The following is a 17,968-nucleotide window of genomic DNA, read 5'->3' as shown; positions in this document are numbered from 1 at the left end:
GGCATTAAACTTAATACATCAAAACATGGAAAATGCTCTTGAATTTTCTATTTTTTTATAAGAGACATAGAGAATCAATTTGAAAGTTTCTAATTTACACAGTGTTTTTATTTTTTAAATGCTTATATTTTACCTATAAAATTAATAAGTATATCCCCCTCCCTACTGGGTGAGACCCTTCCACCATTCCTGCTCTGTACTAAGCAAATATCAGTAAAGCAGTAGCACCCCTGCCCTTCGTCACTGGGGGTACAGCAGCTGCAGAGACTGTGGGGTGGACCATCTCTGCCCTGCACTAAGCAAATGCCAGCAGAATCAGCACCCTTCATCCTCCCAAGTAGAGAATGGAAAGAGATTACAAACATGAGGAAGGTGAAAAGGCAATCCTTTAAATCTGTGTATGAAGTCCTGGGCACATCCTCAGGCAGCCCATATGTGAAACTGATCAGAATCAACAGAGAAAAAACTTTTAGAACTGAACTACAGTATAGAATACCATCTGCGTTTCAGAATGGTCTCTGGGTATCAGACAAGCAGGCAAGAGCAGAATAGTACAGCCAAGGCTTTGGAAACTAAATTTGCATTCAAATCTCAGCACAACAGTGAGCTGGCACACTCCTAAGTATATACGCAAGAGAAATGAAAGCATATGTCCACACAAAAACTTGTACACAAAAGTTCGTAGCAGCATTATTCATAATAGTCAAAAGGTAAAAACAACTCAAATGTCCAAAAACTGATGACTGGATTAACAAAATGTGGACTAGCCATACCATGGAATATTATTCAGTAATAAAAAAGGAACGAAGTACTGATACATGCTACAACATGAAGGAAACCTGAAAATATGCTAAGTGAAAGAAGCCAATGACAAAAGACCACATAGTGTATGATTCTATTTATATGAAACATCTATAACAGAGAAATTCACAGAGAAAGTAAATTGGTGATTTCCCAGATTAGTGGAGTTGGTGGGCAGGGGAAAAATGGGGAGTGTCTGCTAACGGGTACAGGGTTTCTTTATAGGGTGATGAAAAAGTTCTAAAATTAGATAATAGTAATGGTTGCACCACTCTCTAAATATACTAAAGACCATTGAATCGTACACTTTAAAAAGGTGAATATTATGGTATGTAAATTATAACTCAACAAGGGTTTTATTAAAAAAGTGAAGGTCATGTATGCTGAACCAAAACAAGTTGACTGCCTCCCAAAACAGAATATTTAAATAAAAACCAGAGTCTCACGGACAACACTCAAAATATCCAGGATACAATCCAAAATTACTTGCCATACCAAGAAACAAGAAAATCTCACCTCATTTGAGAAAAGGTAATCAGCAGGTACCCTCACTGATATGACAAAGATGCTGGAATAAACTGTCAAGAATCTTAAAGTAGCTATCAGAAAAATGGCCCAACAAGCAGCTGCAGGTACTTTTAAAACAAATATAAAAATAAAAGTTTCAGTAAAGGAAGAGAAGACATAAAGAAGAATGAAATTAAAAATATAATAAATGAAACTTTTTATAGAAACTCACAAGATGGGCCCAATAGAATGGAGAAGATAGAGGAAAGAATCAGTGAACATAGAGATAAATAAATAAAAATCATCCAATATGAATAGAAAAAAAACAGACTGAAGGAAATGAACAGAGCCTTAGTGACCTAAAAGTCAATAACAAAAGGTCTAACATTTGTGTCATTGGAGTCACAGAAGGAGAGAAGAAAGAATGTGGAATTGAAGAAATATTTGAAGAAATGGTAATAGAAAATTATGCAAATTTTAAAAGAAATATACATCTACAGAGCAAGAAGCTGAACAAATAACAAATAAGATAAACTCAAAGAATTCTACACCCAGACACATCATAATCAAATTTCTGAAAACCAAAGAGAAAAAAAAGAAAGAAAGCCAGAGGAAAATGACACATTACCTAGAGGAGAACAACAATTTGAATGACAACAGATTCCTCATCAGAAACCTGGAGATCACTGCCTTAAATACTTCAGTTCTTGGGCAATGGAGAGATATGATCAGATTCGTGTTCTATAAAGCAAACTCTGGTAGCAATAAAGGATAAATCAGCAAGGCAAAAAACAGAAGCAGAGAGATCATTAAAGGGCTACTGCAACGATCCAAGAAAGAAAAAATTTAGGACTTTACTAGACAATGGCCATGGAGATGGAAAGGATGGCAAACCTTGAGAGAATGGCAGCAGCACATGCATGTACAGATGAACTCTTAAGAGAAACTCTGTCTTTCCAGCAAGAATAACTGGGAAAAGGTGCCCCTGCAAGCCAAAGAGTATGGGGGGAATCCCAAGGAAGAAAGAATTGAAGATGGAAATATCCTAATTCTCAATCTGAGCTGCTCATGTGTGTGACAGACCTAAAAGTAGCTTAACAAAAGTTTTGAGAACTGAGTTAAAATTTACAAACATCCCACAAGTCTCAGACTAATCTCTCAGTGGCATGTGTGCATTCAGATCCAAAGGCTTTGAAAATGGAACTGAGATTAGAACCAGAAAGCAAGACAGAGAATTTGCTACTTGAACTGAACTGGTTAGTTGCCTACTAAATAAAAATAAATAAATAGATAGATAGATAAATCAACATTCTTCAAAGGATAACAGGACCCAGAACCTACACAACATAACATTCATAATGTCCAGAATAAATCCAAAATCACTTAACATACAAAGAACTAGAAAAATGTAACCAATTCTCAGGGGAAAAGATAATCAATGGATGTCAATCCTGAGAAGATTCAGAAATTGTAATCATCAGATAAAGATGTTAACTATTATAACTAGACTCCATGAGGCAAAGGTAAAGACACTTAAATGAAATGAAAAGTGAGAAGATGTCAACAGAGAAATACAAAGCAAAAAAAAGAACAAAACAGAAATGTTAGGACTGAAAAAAGACATCTTAAATTAAGAAATGACTGGATGGGTTCAAAAGTAAAATGGAGATGACGGATACAACAGTCAGTGAAGTTGATGATAGTTCAATAGAAATTATACAATCTGAAGAAAGATAAAATATTGAATAAAAAGAACAGAGCCTTAAGGACCTGTGGTGCTAAATCAAAAACCTAACACTAATGTCACTGAAGTCCCAGAAGGAAAGGAGAAAAAGACTGGTGCAGAAAAACATATTTGACAAAACAATGGTTAAAAACAAAATCCCAGGGGCTGGCCTGGTGGCGTAGTGGTTAATAAGTTCATACACTCCACTGCGGCAGCCCAGGGTTCATTCACAGGCTCGGATCCTGGATATGGACCTACATACCGGTTATCAAGCCATGCTGTGGCAGGTGTCCCACATATAAAATAGAGGAAGATGGGCATGGATGTTAGCTCAGGGCTAAACTTTCTCACCAAAAAAAAACCAAAAATCCCATATTTGGTGAAAGACATAAATGCAAATTCAAGAAACTCAGCAAACCCTAACCAGGGTAAATTCAAAAAAGCTACATCCAGATACATCATAATCTGAACTGCTGAAAACAAAAGATGCAGAAAAATCTTGACAGCAGCTAGAGAAAAATGACATTATATATAGGAGATAAACAATTAGAATGACTGCAAATTTCCCATCAGAAACCATGGAGGCCAGAAGAAAGTCAAACAACATCTTTAAAATGCTGAAAAGAAAAGAATTGTCAACCTAGAATTCTATGCTTGCAAAAATATCCTTCAGTAAAGAAGGCAAAATAAAGATCTTCTCAGATCAAGGAAAACTATGAAAATACATCAGCAGTAGTCATGCTCAAAAAGAAATGCAAAAGAAGGTGGTTCAGACTAAAGGGAAATGACCCTAGGAGGAAATTTATATCTTGAGAGAAAAACAAAGAGCAAAAGAAAGAGCAGATAGCTGAGAAAATATAAAAGACTATTCTTCCCTTGTACGTTCTTTATGATATGCATGATTGTTGGAAGAAAATTTATAACTTTATCTGATGGGGTTTGCCATACATGGAGATGCGATACATATGACAATTATAGCAAAGGTCAGTGGAGAAGGATAAATGCATCTATCCAGTTCCCAAACTCCTTAATTTTACCTCAAGTAATATATTGTTAACTCCAAATAGACTATAAAAAGTTACCTATGCATACTGTAATCACTAACACACTAGCATAGCCACTAAAAAATAATACAAAGACATATACCCCAAGGGCCAATAGAAAATTAAAATGGAATGCTAAAAAATATCCAAATACATTACATGTAAATAGTCCCAATAAAATAATAAAAAGACAAATTATTATAATGGCTTAAATATATATACACACACATACACACACACACATACAAACACACACACACAATTCTTTCCGAGTCAAAAAAGAAACATCATGCAAACAATAATCAGAAAAAAGCTAGAGCGGCTATTAATATCAACATAGATTTCAAAGCAAAAACAATTACCAAAGAAAAAGAGGGATAAAATTATATTATAATGAATGGGTCAGTTCACCAAAAAGATACAATTCTAATCGTATATGCACCTACCAAAAAAGCTTCAAAATACAAGATGGAAAACTGATAAAAGTGAAAGGACACAAACAGATAAATCCATAATTACAGTTGGAGACTTCAAGGCTCCTCTCTCAGTAATCCACAGAACAAGTAGACCGAGTATCAGTAGGATAGAGAAGATCTGAACAACACCAACAACCAACCTGACCTACTTCACATTCTATAACTCTCCACTCAACAGCAGAATACACATTCTTTCACATGCAAATGTAATATTCACAATACACCATATTTTGTCCAAAACCAAGTCTTAACAAATTTATAAGAACTGGAATCATACAAGGTATGTTCTTTGAACATAATGGAATTTAACTAGAAATAAGTAAACAGAAAAATCTCTGGTAAATCCCCAAATATTTGGAAATTAAAAGAAACAGTTCTACGTAAGCCAAAGAGAATGTCTCAAGGAAAATTAGAAAGTGCGTTGAACCGAATACAAATGAAAGTACTACATATTAAAATATGTGAGATACAGCTAAAGCGGTGCTTAGAAGAACATGGATAGCATTAAAACGCTCTTCTTAGAAAGAAAGAAACATCTAAAATTAATGATCTAAGCTTTTCATCTTAAAAAACGACAATGAGAAAAACAAATTAAAATCAAAGAAAGGAGGAAGCAATGAAACTGAAAACAACAACAACAAAAGAAAAAATAGCGAGAATCAATTAAGCCAAACACATATTCTCTGAAAAGATCAATGACATTAAGAACATCTAGCCAGACTAAGCAAGAAGAAAGAAAATGTAAACTACCAATATAAGAAATGGAAGAAGAAATATCACTAAAGACCCCACAGACTTTAAAAGGATAATAAGGGAATATTACAAACAAGTTTATGCCCACAAATTTGAAAACTCAGATGAAATGGACCAATTCTCTGTAAAGCACAATCTACTAAAACTCACTCAAAAACAAATAGATAAAATGAATATCCCTATATCAACTAAAGAAATTGAATTCATAGTTGCAAGCCTTATCACAAAGAAAATGCCAGGCCCAGATGTCATCACTCATAAATTTTACCAAACATTTAAGAAAAAAGTAATACCAATTCTACATAAAATCTTCCAGAAAACAGAAGAAGAGGGATCACTTCCTAACTAATTTTATAAGGCTAGCATTACCATGATAAGAAAACCAAAGACATTACAAGAAAATAAAATTACAGAGCAATATCTCACATGAACACAGAAGCAAAAATCCTCAACAAAATATTAACAAATCAAATCCAGCAATATATAAAAAGTATAACATATTATGACCAAGTGGGGTTTATCCCAGGAATGTAAGGCTGATTAAACATTTTGAAAATCAATCAATTTAATTCACTAATATCAACAAACTAAAGAAGAAAAACCAAATGACTATCTCAATAGATACAGAAAAAATGTGATAAAAATTCAACATCTATACAAGATAAACTCTCAAAATTAGGAAGAGTAGGTAACTTCCTTAACTTAATAAAGGGCATTTACAAAAAAGCCTGCAGCTAACACGATACTTAAGGTTTAAAGACTGAATGTTTTCCACCTAAGATTGGGAACAAAGCCAAATTACACACTCTTATTCTCTTCTTCAACACCAGGCTGAAAGTCCTAACCAGTACAATAGAGCAAGAAGAAAAATAAAGGGCTTATAATTGGAAAGGAAGAAGTAAACCATCTCTATTCAGAGACAATATGATTGTCTATGTAGAAAATCCCAAGGAATCTACAAAAAAAACTACTGAAACTAAGTGGTTTAGCAACATTGCAAGATACAAGGTCAATATACAAAAATCAACTGTATTTCCATTTAATGAAAATGAACAACTGGAAATTGAAATTAAAAGAAACACTACCAATTACAATTGCATCAAAGAACATAAACTATTTAGGTATAAATCTAACAAAATATATGCAGGACCTGTACCTGATAACTACAAAACACTGATGCAAGAAACCAATGAAAATCTAAATAAATGAAGAAATATATCATGTTGATGGACTAGATCAACTATGGATTGTCTAGATGTCAATTCTTCCCAACATGATCTCTTGAGTCAACACAATCTCAATCAAAATCCTAGCAGGATTATTTTTTTGTTTGTTTTTAGAAATTGACAAACTGATTCTAAAATTTATGTGTAAAGGCAGATGAACTAGAATAACCAAATGAATTTCCAAAAATAGAAATAGACTTGGAGGAATCTCACTATCTAATTTTAAGACTTACTATAAAGATACAGTAGCCAAAACGGAAATAGAATTCCAAAAAGACAGACACATGGATCAATGGAACAGAATAGAGTCAAGAAATAGTTATAGAGATAGAGATATCCAACTGATTTTCAACAAAGGTGCAAAGAAATCAATGAAAAAAAGATAGTCTGTTCAACAAATGGTCATTGCATAATGTAAAAGGGATCAATTTATCAAGAAGATATAATACAAAATGTATGCACCTAATAACAGAGGTTCAAAATATATGAAGCAAAAACAGATAAGACTGTGGAGAGAAACAGACAAATACAAAATTATAATTGAAGATTTCAATACTTCTGTCTCAATAACTGATAGAAATAGACAGAAAACTGGAAAGTTTTTAGAAAACTTCAATGAAACTATCAACCAAGTTGACCTAATTGAAATTTACAGAACACTCTATGCATCAATAGCATAACACACATTCTTTTCACATGTACAAGCAATATTTACAAAGACAGACAATATTCTGGCCAATAAATTTTAATGGATTCTAGTCATATAGCCCAATATATATTAAATAAATTGAACCTGTAGTTATATATATTAAATAAATTGGATTTATATTAAATAAATTGAATTTGGAATTAAAGAAAACTCCAGGCCTCAAGAGTTTCACTGGTGGATTCTACAAACATATATTGAAGAAATAATGCCAACTCTACACAACTCTTCCAGCAAATTGAACAGGAAGGTCCCAGCTCATTCTATGAGGCCAGCATTACCCTGACTCTAAAGTCAGACAAAGATATTACAAGAAAAGTACAGACCAATAGCCTTCATGAACATATATATAAAAACTCTAAATAAAATCTAAAAAGTCAAATCCAAACAATACTTAAAGAGGAAACTGTATCAATTCAGATGCAGTTCATCTCAGGAATGTAAAGTTGGTTTAATCTTCAAAAATTAAGCAATGTAATTCATCATATTAAGAAACTTAAAAAGAAAAATAATATGATCATCTCAACAAATGCAGAAAAAGTATTTAACATAATCCAATATTCATTTCTAACAAAAACTCTCAGCAAACTAGGAATAGAAAGGAACTTCCTCAATGTGGTAAAAGGGATTTACAAAAAAATTACAGATAACATCCTACTTAATGGTTACAGATTGAATATTTTCCCCCTAAATCAGGAACAAGACATGGTTGACCACTCTCACCAACTCTATATATCATTGTAAAGGAAGTTCTAGCCAGTGAAATAAGACAAGAAAAAGAAATAAAAGGCATCCAGATTGCAAAGAAAGGAGTAAAGGTATCTTTATTTGCAGACAACATAATCAACTATATAGGAAATCGTAAGGAATCTACAAACATCTACTACAATAAGTGAGTTTAGCAAGATTGAAGGATACAAAATCAACATACAAAAATTAGTGGTATTTCGGGGCTGGCCCGGTGGCGCAAGCGGTTAAGTGCGCGCGCTCCGCTGCGGCGGCCCGGGGTTTGCTGGTTCGGATCCCGGGCGCGCACCGACGCACTGCTTGGTAAGCCATGCTGTGGCGGCGTCCCATATAAAGTGGAGGAAGATGGGCACCCATGTTAGCCCAGGGCCGTCTTCCTCAGCAAAAAAAAAAAAAAAGGAGGATTGGCAGATGTTAGCTCAGGGCTGATCTCCTCACAAAAAAAAAAAAAAAAAAAAAAATTAGTGGTATTTCCATATAATAGCAACAAACAATCAGAAACTGAAACTAAAAAAAACACACATTTACAATAGCATCAAAATATATTAAATACTTAGGGAAAAATCTGACAAAAGAGTTTTAAGAACTATTCACTGAAAATTTTAAAATATTGCTGAGAGACTAAAGAAGACCTAAATAAATGGGGAGATATACCATGTTCATGGATCATAAAACTCAATATGGATAAGCTACCAACTGTCCCCCAAATTGATCTAGAGATTCAACACAATCCCAAATAAAGTCCCAGCAGGCTTTCGTGTAGAAATTGACAAACTGATTCCGAAATTCATATGGAAACGCAAAGGACTTAGAGTAGTCAAAATAACTGGAAAAGAACAAAATTGAAAGACTCACACTTCCTGAATTCAAGACTTATAAAGCTACAATAATCAAGACATTGTTGTCTTGACGTACAAATAGACTAAGAGATCAATGGCACAGAGTAGAGTCCAAAAATAAGACACACAAATATATGAACAAATGGTTTGGACCGGCCCCGTGGCTTAGTGGTTAAGTGCGCGCGCTCCGCTACCAGCGGCCCGGGTTCGGATCCCAGGCGCACGCCAACGCACCGCTTCTCTCATCATGCTGAGGCCGTGTCCCACATACAGCAACTAAAAGGACCTGCAACTATGACATACAACTATCTACTGGGGCTTTGGGGAAAAAAAAAAAAAGGAGGAGGATTGGCAGTGGATGTTAGCTCAAAGCCGGTCTTCCTCAGCAAAAAGAGGAGGATTAGCATGGATGTTAGCTCAGGGCTGATCTTCCTCACACAAAAAAAATATATATATGAACAAAGGTGTAAAACTATTTTAGCAGAGAAAGGCTATCCTTTCAACAAATGGTCCTGGAACAACTGAATATCCATACACAAAAAAAATGAATTGAGTTCCATACTTTTCACCATATGCAGAAATTAACTCAAAATAGACTATAAACCTAAATGTAAATTCTAAAACTACAAAAGTTCTAGGCAAAAAAATCAAAGAATTTTTGGTTTAGACAAAGGTTTCTTAGACATAACACCAAAAGCACAATCCATAAAAGAAAAAAATGATAAACTGGAATTCATCAAATTTAAAACTTCTTTTCTTTGAAAACATTATCAAGGGAATGAAAAGACAACCCCCGGCCTGGGAGAAAATATTTGCAAATGATGTATCTGATAAGGAACTAGTATCCAGAATATGTAAAGAACTCATCAAAATCAGTAAGAAAGAAAAAAACAATTTAAAAAATGTGCAAAAGATTTGAACAGACACCTCACATGACAAGATGCTAAACACCATTAGTCATTAGGGAAACGCAAATTAAAACCACAGTGAGATACCACTATATACCTATCAGAATCGCTAAAATTTAAAAGACTGACCATACCAAATGTTGGCAAGGATGTAAATTAACTAGAACATTCATACACTGCTGGTGGGAATGGAAATGATACAACTATAGTCCGTCATTTTGTTAAAAAGTTTAACATATATCCACCATATGATCCACCCATTCCACTCTTAGGTATTTACCCAAGAGAAATGAAAGCATATGTCCATACAAAGACACCTACATAAAACTTCAGAGGAGCTTTATACCGAATAGCCAAAAATTGTAAACAACCCAAATGCCCATCACTAGATGAATGATAAATTGTCGCATACCCATACATTACACTACTATTCAGGAATTAAAAAGAATAAACTTCTGATACACGATTAATGAATCTCAAATTAAATACACTGTATGAAAGAAGCCAGACAAAAAGGAGTACACAATGTATGATTCCCCTTATATGAAATTCTAGAAAATGCCAACAAATCTATAGTGACAGAAAGCAGATTAGTAGTTGCCTGGGGACAGGGAGAGGCAGCAGGAAGGAATGGGGGGGATTACCAAGGGGCACATGGAACTTTTGGGTGTGATAGATATTTTTATGATCTTGATTATGGTGACAGTTTCAGAGGTGTATACATATGTCAAAACTTTTTAAATTGTACAGCTTATTGCATGTCAATTATACCTCAATAAAGCTCTTAAAAATAATTTAAAGGAAAAATTACAATTGTAATTAAATAATTCATTTTGAAAGGATTAAAAAGGAAAAATAGTGCTGTAGAATATATAATAAGGAGTAATGCAGTCTGAGGAGTCAAAAAAGTCTCCTTTAGTTACTAGTACAAACTAAGATTTGAAGGATGTTTGATAATCAGCCAAGCAAAGACCAGACAGCAAAGAGGGTTCAGAGAGAAGTAACAGCATGTGTGAAATTTCCTGAGGCCAAAAGGAATGTGACACTTTCAAGGAACTTTAAAAGACCAGTGCAAACAAAAAGGAGGGGTGAGTCTAATCTGCTAAGGGAGCCAAATCACCAGACACATGGTCTTGAAAACCATGCCACTACAAGCAACTTACTTTATCAATTTAGGATCTTAGAAACACTCAATTTAAATTATTTTAAATTGCTACTGTGTGATTATATGGTTTAATAATGTAAAAAAAAAAAAAGAAAACATGGGTATAAATTAGTTTGAAATAAAGAAGACTTGAGGGGGCCGGCCCGGTGGCGCAAGCGGTTAAGTGCGCGCGCTCCGCTGCGGCGGCCCGCCCAGTGGCGCAAGCGGTTAAGTGGGCGCGCTCCGCTGCGGCAGCCCGGGGTTCGCTGGTTCGGATCCCGGGCGCGCACCGACGCACTGCTTGGTAAGCCATGCTGTGGCGGCGTCCCATATAAAGTGAAGATGGGCACTGATGTTAGCCCAGGGCCGTCTTCCTCAGCAAAAAAAAAAAAAAGAGGAGGATTGGCGGATGTTAACTCAGGGCTGATCTCCTCACAAAAAAAAAAAAGAAGACTTGAGGACAGGGAACATTCAATTTAACTTTATAGTTACTGATAGTTTCCCTACTATTAATAAAAAGAATTCCAAATATACGTGTGTGTGTGTATACATACACACATTTTTTTTTAATAGTAGCTTAGGAAAAATATTCACATATTTAATTAACCCTGTCCCTTTTTGTTTACAATAGCAACCTCGTTCCTGATATTACATCTTCATTTTCCTGTCACTAGAAATAGAATACTTCCATAATAAATGTGTAAAATTCAGTATCCCTATCTGACTAACCTAACAGGTTAAAAAAAATCTATATCCTTGAACATATAAGAGTTAATACATGGGCCGGCTCTGTGGCTTGGCGGTTAAGTGCGCGCGCTCTGATGCTGGCGGCCCAGGTCCGGATCCCGGGCACGCCCCGAGGCACCACTTCTCCGTCCAACCAGGGGCCGAGTCCCACGTACAGCAACTAGAAGGATGTGAACCTATGACATACAACTATCTACTGGGGCTTTGGGGGGGAAAAAAAATGAATAAATAAAATCTTTAAAAAAAATAAAAAAGAGTTAATAGATGATTTTAGGAAAATATTTTCATAAATGTGTTTTAATAATAAATTTACATTTATAAAATATTCACAATATGAGATATTTTCCAATCTCAGAGCATTAGTTTAGGTTACTTGGTTTACCTTAAGAGAAATTAGAAGTCATAGGTTCCTAAGTCACACTAGCAAGAAAATGTCTAAGTTCAGACAAAATATAAATTTATATAAACATAAATCTCAACTACTCTACAAAAATAATTCTTAAGAACTATCTTCTAAAAGAGAATGTCATTCATTCAAGTAGTTTATAGCAAAGTGTTTTCTAGCCTAATGTTATACTAAGCCACTCAAGTAAATATAATTCAAATTAGCATATATCATATCCTTAATTATTATATTTCAAATGGCACTATCCTTTCTGATTCTCAGTCCTAAGTCTTTCAGCCTGGCTTTACCTGAAGATCAGTGTTCATTCTGTTTTACCTATGCAAGGAATGGCTTGTAATTCTGAGTGTTTTATTCTTTTCAATTGGAAACAGATAAAAGACTGGAATCAATACCAAGAGAACTGAAGTACCACTTTTGATACCATATTTGCTTCTGCATTTCTCCCCCAACCACCAATCTTCCATTCTAAGGAAGCATTTGAAGAATATTCTTATTCCCTAGTGAAATCCCTATAGTAGAAAAAAAGCTAAGTTACCATGGAACCAGCCAATTAATTTTGACACCTGCTTACCAAGATTGATCACTTTTGATGTCTGTTGTTAAGTTGCTATCCTTCAGTTTAGTAAAAGATTTTCAAGATAATTAATGAAGTGAGAATTTCCAGTTAAAGTCTTTCCCACTGTGTTATTACTTCAGATGCTGGATAAAATAAGCCACCATCCGCAAATAAACCTTTCTTAGCTTAGCATGTACTTTACCAGGAAAAATTCTTTTCTTCTAAATTGATTCTTCCCTTTAACATTAAACAGCACATTTTCTTTACCCCTAAGAGTATACATAACAAAACAGAGTTGTACCAGCTATATTTACTCTAATTAATAGCTTGTATTCCACAGAGAAATGAAAAACTACTTACCAATAGAGTACAATGAATCATAGGAAATAAAAGCTGCCATGGAAACGACGAATATTCAACGATTAGTTCAGGGTTTATTGTTATTTAACTATATCTATATTTAAAAAAAGCTATTCCTCTTTTACTCACTAATGTCTTATGTTTATGAACACCATTTCTCTATGTTACTTAAGCTAGTTTTAACTTGATCTTTGATCATTCCTACAAACTGGGACAACATCTGCTAGTGAGGTCACAGCCTGCTGATCTAGCTGATTAACGTTCAAGATCCACTACTATAAAACGTAGGGAGAAGCATCTCAGGACTGCAGCAACTTTTGTCCTCTTTAGACAAATGGTGCGGATCCACCCACACAAAGGTCAATATCCCTAAAATATATATAAATCAGGTAATCTTCCTATTTATGTATAAAAGATGTAAAAAATGGATGGGGTTTTCTTCACTGTTGGCTGCCAGTATGTTATGTTCAAAATTCTCTCTTGCTAGGTAAAGAGGCTGGCTGCTATTGTGACAGCAAAAGTTGAAGAATACTTAAGTAAAAAAGGCTACTAACAAGCACAATTCAATAAGATACCTTTCCTCATCTTGAAACACTTTCTAAAACTTTTAATTAGCACCTCTCCCAAATTTTAAAAAAATGTATTTTAAAAACTACAGTACTATATTAATTTGAGAAAATATGAAAACATTTCAACCAATTGCTGCAAATGAATTTCAGAAAACATCATTTTGGGATTTCACTTCCAAAAACCTGCTGCAAATTATTTTAAATAGTAGGATCTACCTAAAATTAAAAAGTGCCATATAAAAGAATACATTTTTACAATGAGTTTTATGAGGCATTGTTTTAACCAGCAAGTTAAAAAAAAAAAAAAGCAAAATATGCTGTGTTTAAAACTAGCAAGAAATTTTCCTATATTAATAAGGTGAACCATAACCCTACATTGGCCTTAGAGCCCAAGAGACATTTCACTCAGATTTTGCTATCATCCTGACAAAAAATATAAGTAATCTACATAGCGTAATTTCAGAGCCAGAAACCAGCCAGCAAACTTCATACCAAAGTTATCTAGAAGACTAAGAACTTAAGGACTATTACCCGCAAGTTGTCAGATGGCTATCCCAAACGCCTCAACTATCTTATTAGCTGCTCCCCCACATTCACCCATTTCTTTTCATATCTGGCAGGAACGCAAAAAACATCAACCAATAGGGGGAAAGTCTCTTTACTGTTGTAAAGCAAACTCCTTAGGGCCTTAAGCTTCAGAAAAACCAAAGTGATGCTCCCACATAACAGCTGATGGTGAAATAACCAGTTAGAAAAATCCATTATCTTCACCACATTAACAAGTCCGGGTATTTCATCCTTTTATCTAACCCAAAGTCACTCTTGTTTTTCTCAATTCCAGTGTCCTGGCAAATTCCACATAGTATATCGGAAAAAGGAAACATTCTAGAGTTAAGCTGGCTGATTTGTAATCATGACTCGGCCCTTACTACTGTGTAATCTTGGGCAAATTGCTTAAATTCATCGCCTCGGTTTCTCTCTGTAAATCCAGTAAAACAATTCTAGTAACTCACAGAGTTGTTGTGAGGAACAAATGAGATAATCCACGGAAGGCGCTTAGAACGGTGTTTGGCACATAGTAAGCCCATCATAAACTCTACTTATGATCACTATTATTGCTAAATAAACTGAAAATGTCAACTGTGGCTGCCTCTAGGGAGAAGAGGAGGATGGGAAAGAGGAAGGTACTGGTAGACCAGTACTAGTAGACCATACCTTTTAACCTTTACACTTCTGTATTGTTTGAATTTTATCACAATGCGCAAGTGTTTCATGAGTTACTTGCATAATTTTTGATTAAAAAACAGTGTCCTAACAAAATGGTGTTTGGCACCGTAACTGAGTGTGGAAATGTTGTTGATGAGCAGGGACCCCAGAAGTCGCTGCGGACCTCTGGACCATCGGGAAAGGCTTCGCTTCCACGGCGGTCAGTGCTCCGCGCGGGGCCGCTCCCCGAGGCGCGCGGGCTGGAGGGGCAGCGCGGGCCCCGCTCCCACCGCTCCCGCCACGCGCTGCGGGTCGCTCCAGGCCCGGGGACCCGAGGCCGCGGGGGTCGGGGGCAAGACCGCGACCGGTGCGGGGCAGGGCTGAGGTTCGGGGTCCGGCGAAGACACTTACTTGAACCTGCCCTGGCAGTGCTGGCACTGGTCCCCCACCCAGCCCGGGTCGCAGAGGCAGGTGGAGTTGACACAGCGGCCCGAGAAGCAGGAGCTGGTCCTCTCGCACGGCTTGGACTGGGACACCTGCGCGTAGAGCGCCAGGTAGAGGAAGCCATAGCACAGCAGCCAGCTGTTCCCGTCCAGCAGCCAGGAGGAGGCGCCCCCGCTGCCGCCGCCGCCCGCCGGCCGAGCCCTCCACAGTCCCGGGGCCGCGGGCTGCGGGGGGCCAGTGCGGGCCCGGCCCCCCGGCTCCATCTTCCCCGGCGCCCCTGCCCGGGGAGGGGCTGCGCTCGCGGGCGCGGACAGGGATGTTCCTGAGGGGAAAGCCGGCCGGAAAAAACCGGGCCGCCGCCGCCGCTTCTCCTCCTCCTCACAGGCGCCTGCCCCACTCCCGCTGCCCAGTCAGGAGGGACAGATCCCAATCGCTGTCGCCTCCGCTCGGCTCTCTCCAGTCGCACTCGAGCATCGCCTCTCCGACTGCTGACCTTGTCCTCAGCGGGCCGACCCACTGCCGCGGCGCCCGGGGCCCGGCCGGAGGCGGGGAGCGGGCGGCGCAGGCTGCGCGGGGCGCTCCGGAGGGGACCTGCGCGTGGGGGGGAGGGGACCCCGCGCGCGGCCCCGCCTCGCCCGCCGCTCGCGCCAACTACCTCGGCTCACAGCCCCGCGCGCCCGGGAGGGCGGGGGCCAGCGGGAGCCCCGAGGTGGGCGCGCCCAACGCGGGAGAGGGGATTCGGGAAGCGGGGGTCAGCCTCGCAGCGCCCGGCCGGCGGCCGGCGGCCCCCCAGCAGCCATTTTCTCTCGCATGCCGCTAGACCGCCGCCACGGCTGCTACTGGAGCCTGCGGTGCGCTGGGCTGCCTCCCCCAACTCGCGCGTGCCCACGCTCCCCCCCGCAGACCTCGCGCCGTGGTCTCGCCCCGCCCTGACACAGACCAGGGACTCCCCCGCGCGCGTCCACCCCGCCTGGCCCGCGTGCAGAGGAGAGGCTGGCCCCCCAGGTGTGGCCCGCGTGTCCCCGGTGCCCTTCCCCTCGGCGCGTCGGGGAACCCGACCCCACGCGCACCACGCGCCTCCTGAGCCCCCCCAAACGAAAGATCAGATCGGGATCCGCTTCGCAGCTTCAGCAAAGAAGCCCTTCCCGTCCGCCGTCTACAGCTGCAAAAGTGCAGCGCTTTTTCCCCAGCTCTTTCCCCTTCCTCCGCGCCATCCTCCTGCTTATTTCCTTTTTTCTTAAAAGAGAAAAACTCCAGCAACACACAAAGAGCTGAGCATGTGCAGCAGCAAAAGTCTTAAAGGCACCGCAGTCCGACCACGTTGTGGGGTCCGCAAGAACTGGGAGGGGCGGGGGTTAGGAACTGCGAGGGTCGTGCAGCCGTTTCCGCGGAGGGACCTCTCCGAGGTGGAGCTCTTTCTTCCACGGAAAGAATGACTCCCCCGCCCCCAACAAAGAGCTGCGAGCCCCGCGGCGCGCCCGCCTTTCCGACGCTGCCTCGGAACCCCAGGTATCTCCTTTTCTGCTTGTCAGTGTTTCCTTCTCCATCTGGGACAATATTCTGCCTTCAAAAATATTGCCACATCGGGGCTTTTTTTAGAAGAGCCTAAATGATGCCCTGAAAAGAGCCGTTTTCCTTCCTCAGCGGCAGTCTTTCCTCCTTTAGATGACTTGTCAAGATTTGATGGCATATGCTGAAATTTTCGCTTTGTACTTTTGTGCCTTCTCTAAACAGGCTACTTGAACCCTTGAGAAAGGAAGGTGAACACAAATTGCAGCCATGTACACTCGAGTTACAGCAATGTTACTGGATCCACACCAAAGAAGACCAGGCAGTATGAATTTGCAATCTACCAAAGGCATTTCTGACAGCAAAAGGAGAGAAAGTTTTAGTTGTAACCATACAGTCATAATATTGTTAAGATTCAACTCATGTTTATTTGGGGCATAATGTACCCATGTCATCTCTTTTAATCTCTGTTATCCCCACTTTGCAAATGAAATCCTCCATTAACCCTATTTTGTAGATGAGGGTAGAGTGACTCAAAAAGGTGGACAGATTTGTCAATGGCAGGTTAGGATAAGTAATGAACCGAGGTTTAAACACAAGTCCTCTGACTTGCATGCTTTTTCCACTATTTACCAGGCTGTTTCTATTAGCAGATGCTTTGTTCTACTTTGGTGAATAAAATGTAAGTGTTGGCTTGGTTTGCAAATACCTCAGCAGTGACTTAAGGAGGAAAACAAATGTCCAGAAAGAGATGGCTACTTTGAAAGTAAAAAAGAAAAAGGAAAACCATGATTTTCATTTACATAACAAAACAAATCACAATTCTCCCATAATATCAGTACCAAAAATGTCATCTTTTTTGTGTGTGTGAGGAAGATCAACCCTGTGCTAACATCTGCCAATCCTCTTCTTTTTTTTTTTTTTTTTTTTTTTTTGCTGAGGAAGACTGACCCTGAGCTAACATCTGTGCCTATCTTCCTCCACTTTATATGGGAGGCTGCCACAGCATGGCTTGCCAGGCGGTGCATCAGTGCACGCCCGGGATCCGAACGGGCGAACCTCAGGCTGCCACAGCGGAGCGCGCGCAATTAACCGCTTGCGCCACCAGGCTGGCCCCAAAAAGGTCATCTTTAAACCTAAAAAGTAGGACAGCCCTTTCTTCCTTTCTCATCTTTTCATTATCAGAATGACTCTTAGAGACTACTTGGGATGGGGGAAGAAGGAGAGAACATTCTCCAAGAAACAAAAGGAGGATATGGTTCTGGATCAGACCTTTTAATTTCCATGACTATAAA

The 17,968-nt window shown here is 38.9% G+C and overlaps 1 protein-coding gene across 3 annotated transcripts in view; it reads right to left on the bottom strand.

Moving 5' to 3' along the window:
- ATRNL1 (attractin like 1) overlaps positions 1–15,786 on the bottom strand; it is a 739,265-nt gene extending 723,479 nt beyond the window's left edge. For 2 of the 3 annotated variants that reach the window (XM_058544074.1, XM_058544075.1), the window contains exon 1: positions 15,132–15,786. In XM_058544074.1, coding sequence (XP_058400057.1) covers positions 15,132–15,427 — 296 coding nt within the window. In that variant the 5' untranslated portion in view covers positions 15,428–15,786. The remainder of the gene's footprint in view (positions 1–15,131) is intronic. The other variant, XM_058544076.1, reaches the window with a different exon arrangement.
- Between the last annotated feature and the right edge of the window lie 2,182 nt (positions 15,787–17,968).

This window comes from Diceros bicornis, chromosome 6, assembly GCF_020826845.1.
Source record: "Diceros bicornis minor isolate mBicDic1 chromosome 6, mDicBic1.mat.cur, whole genome shotgun sequence".
NCBI lineage: Eukaryota > Metazoa > Chordata > Mammalia > Perissodactyla > Rhinocerotidae > Diceros > Diceros bicornis.
Note: the sequence above shows the minus strand (reverse complement) of the source record. Positions and strands in the feature narration are given on the sequence as shown.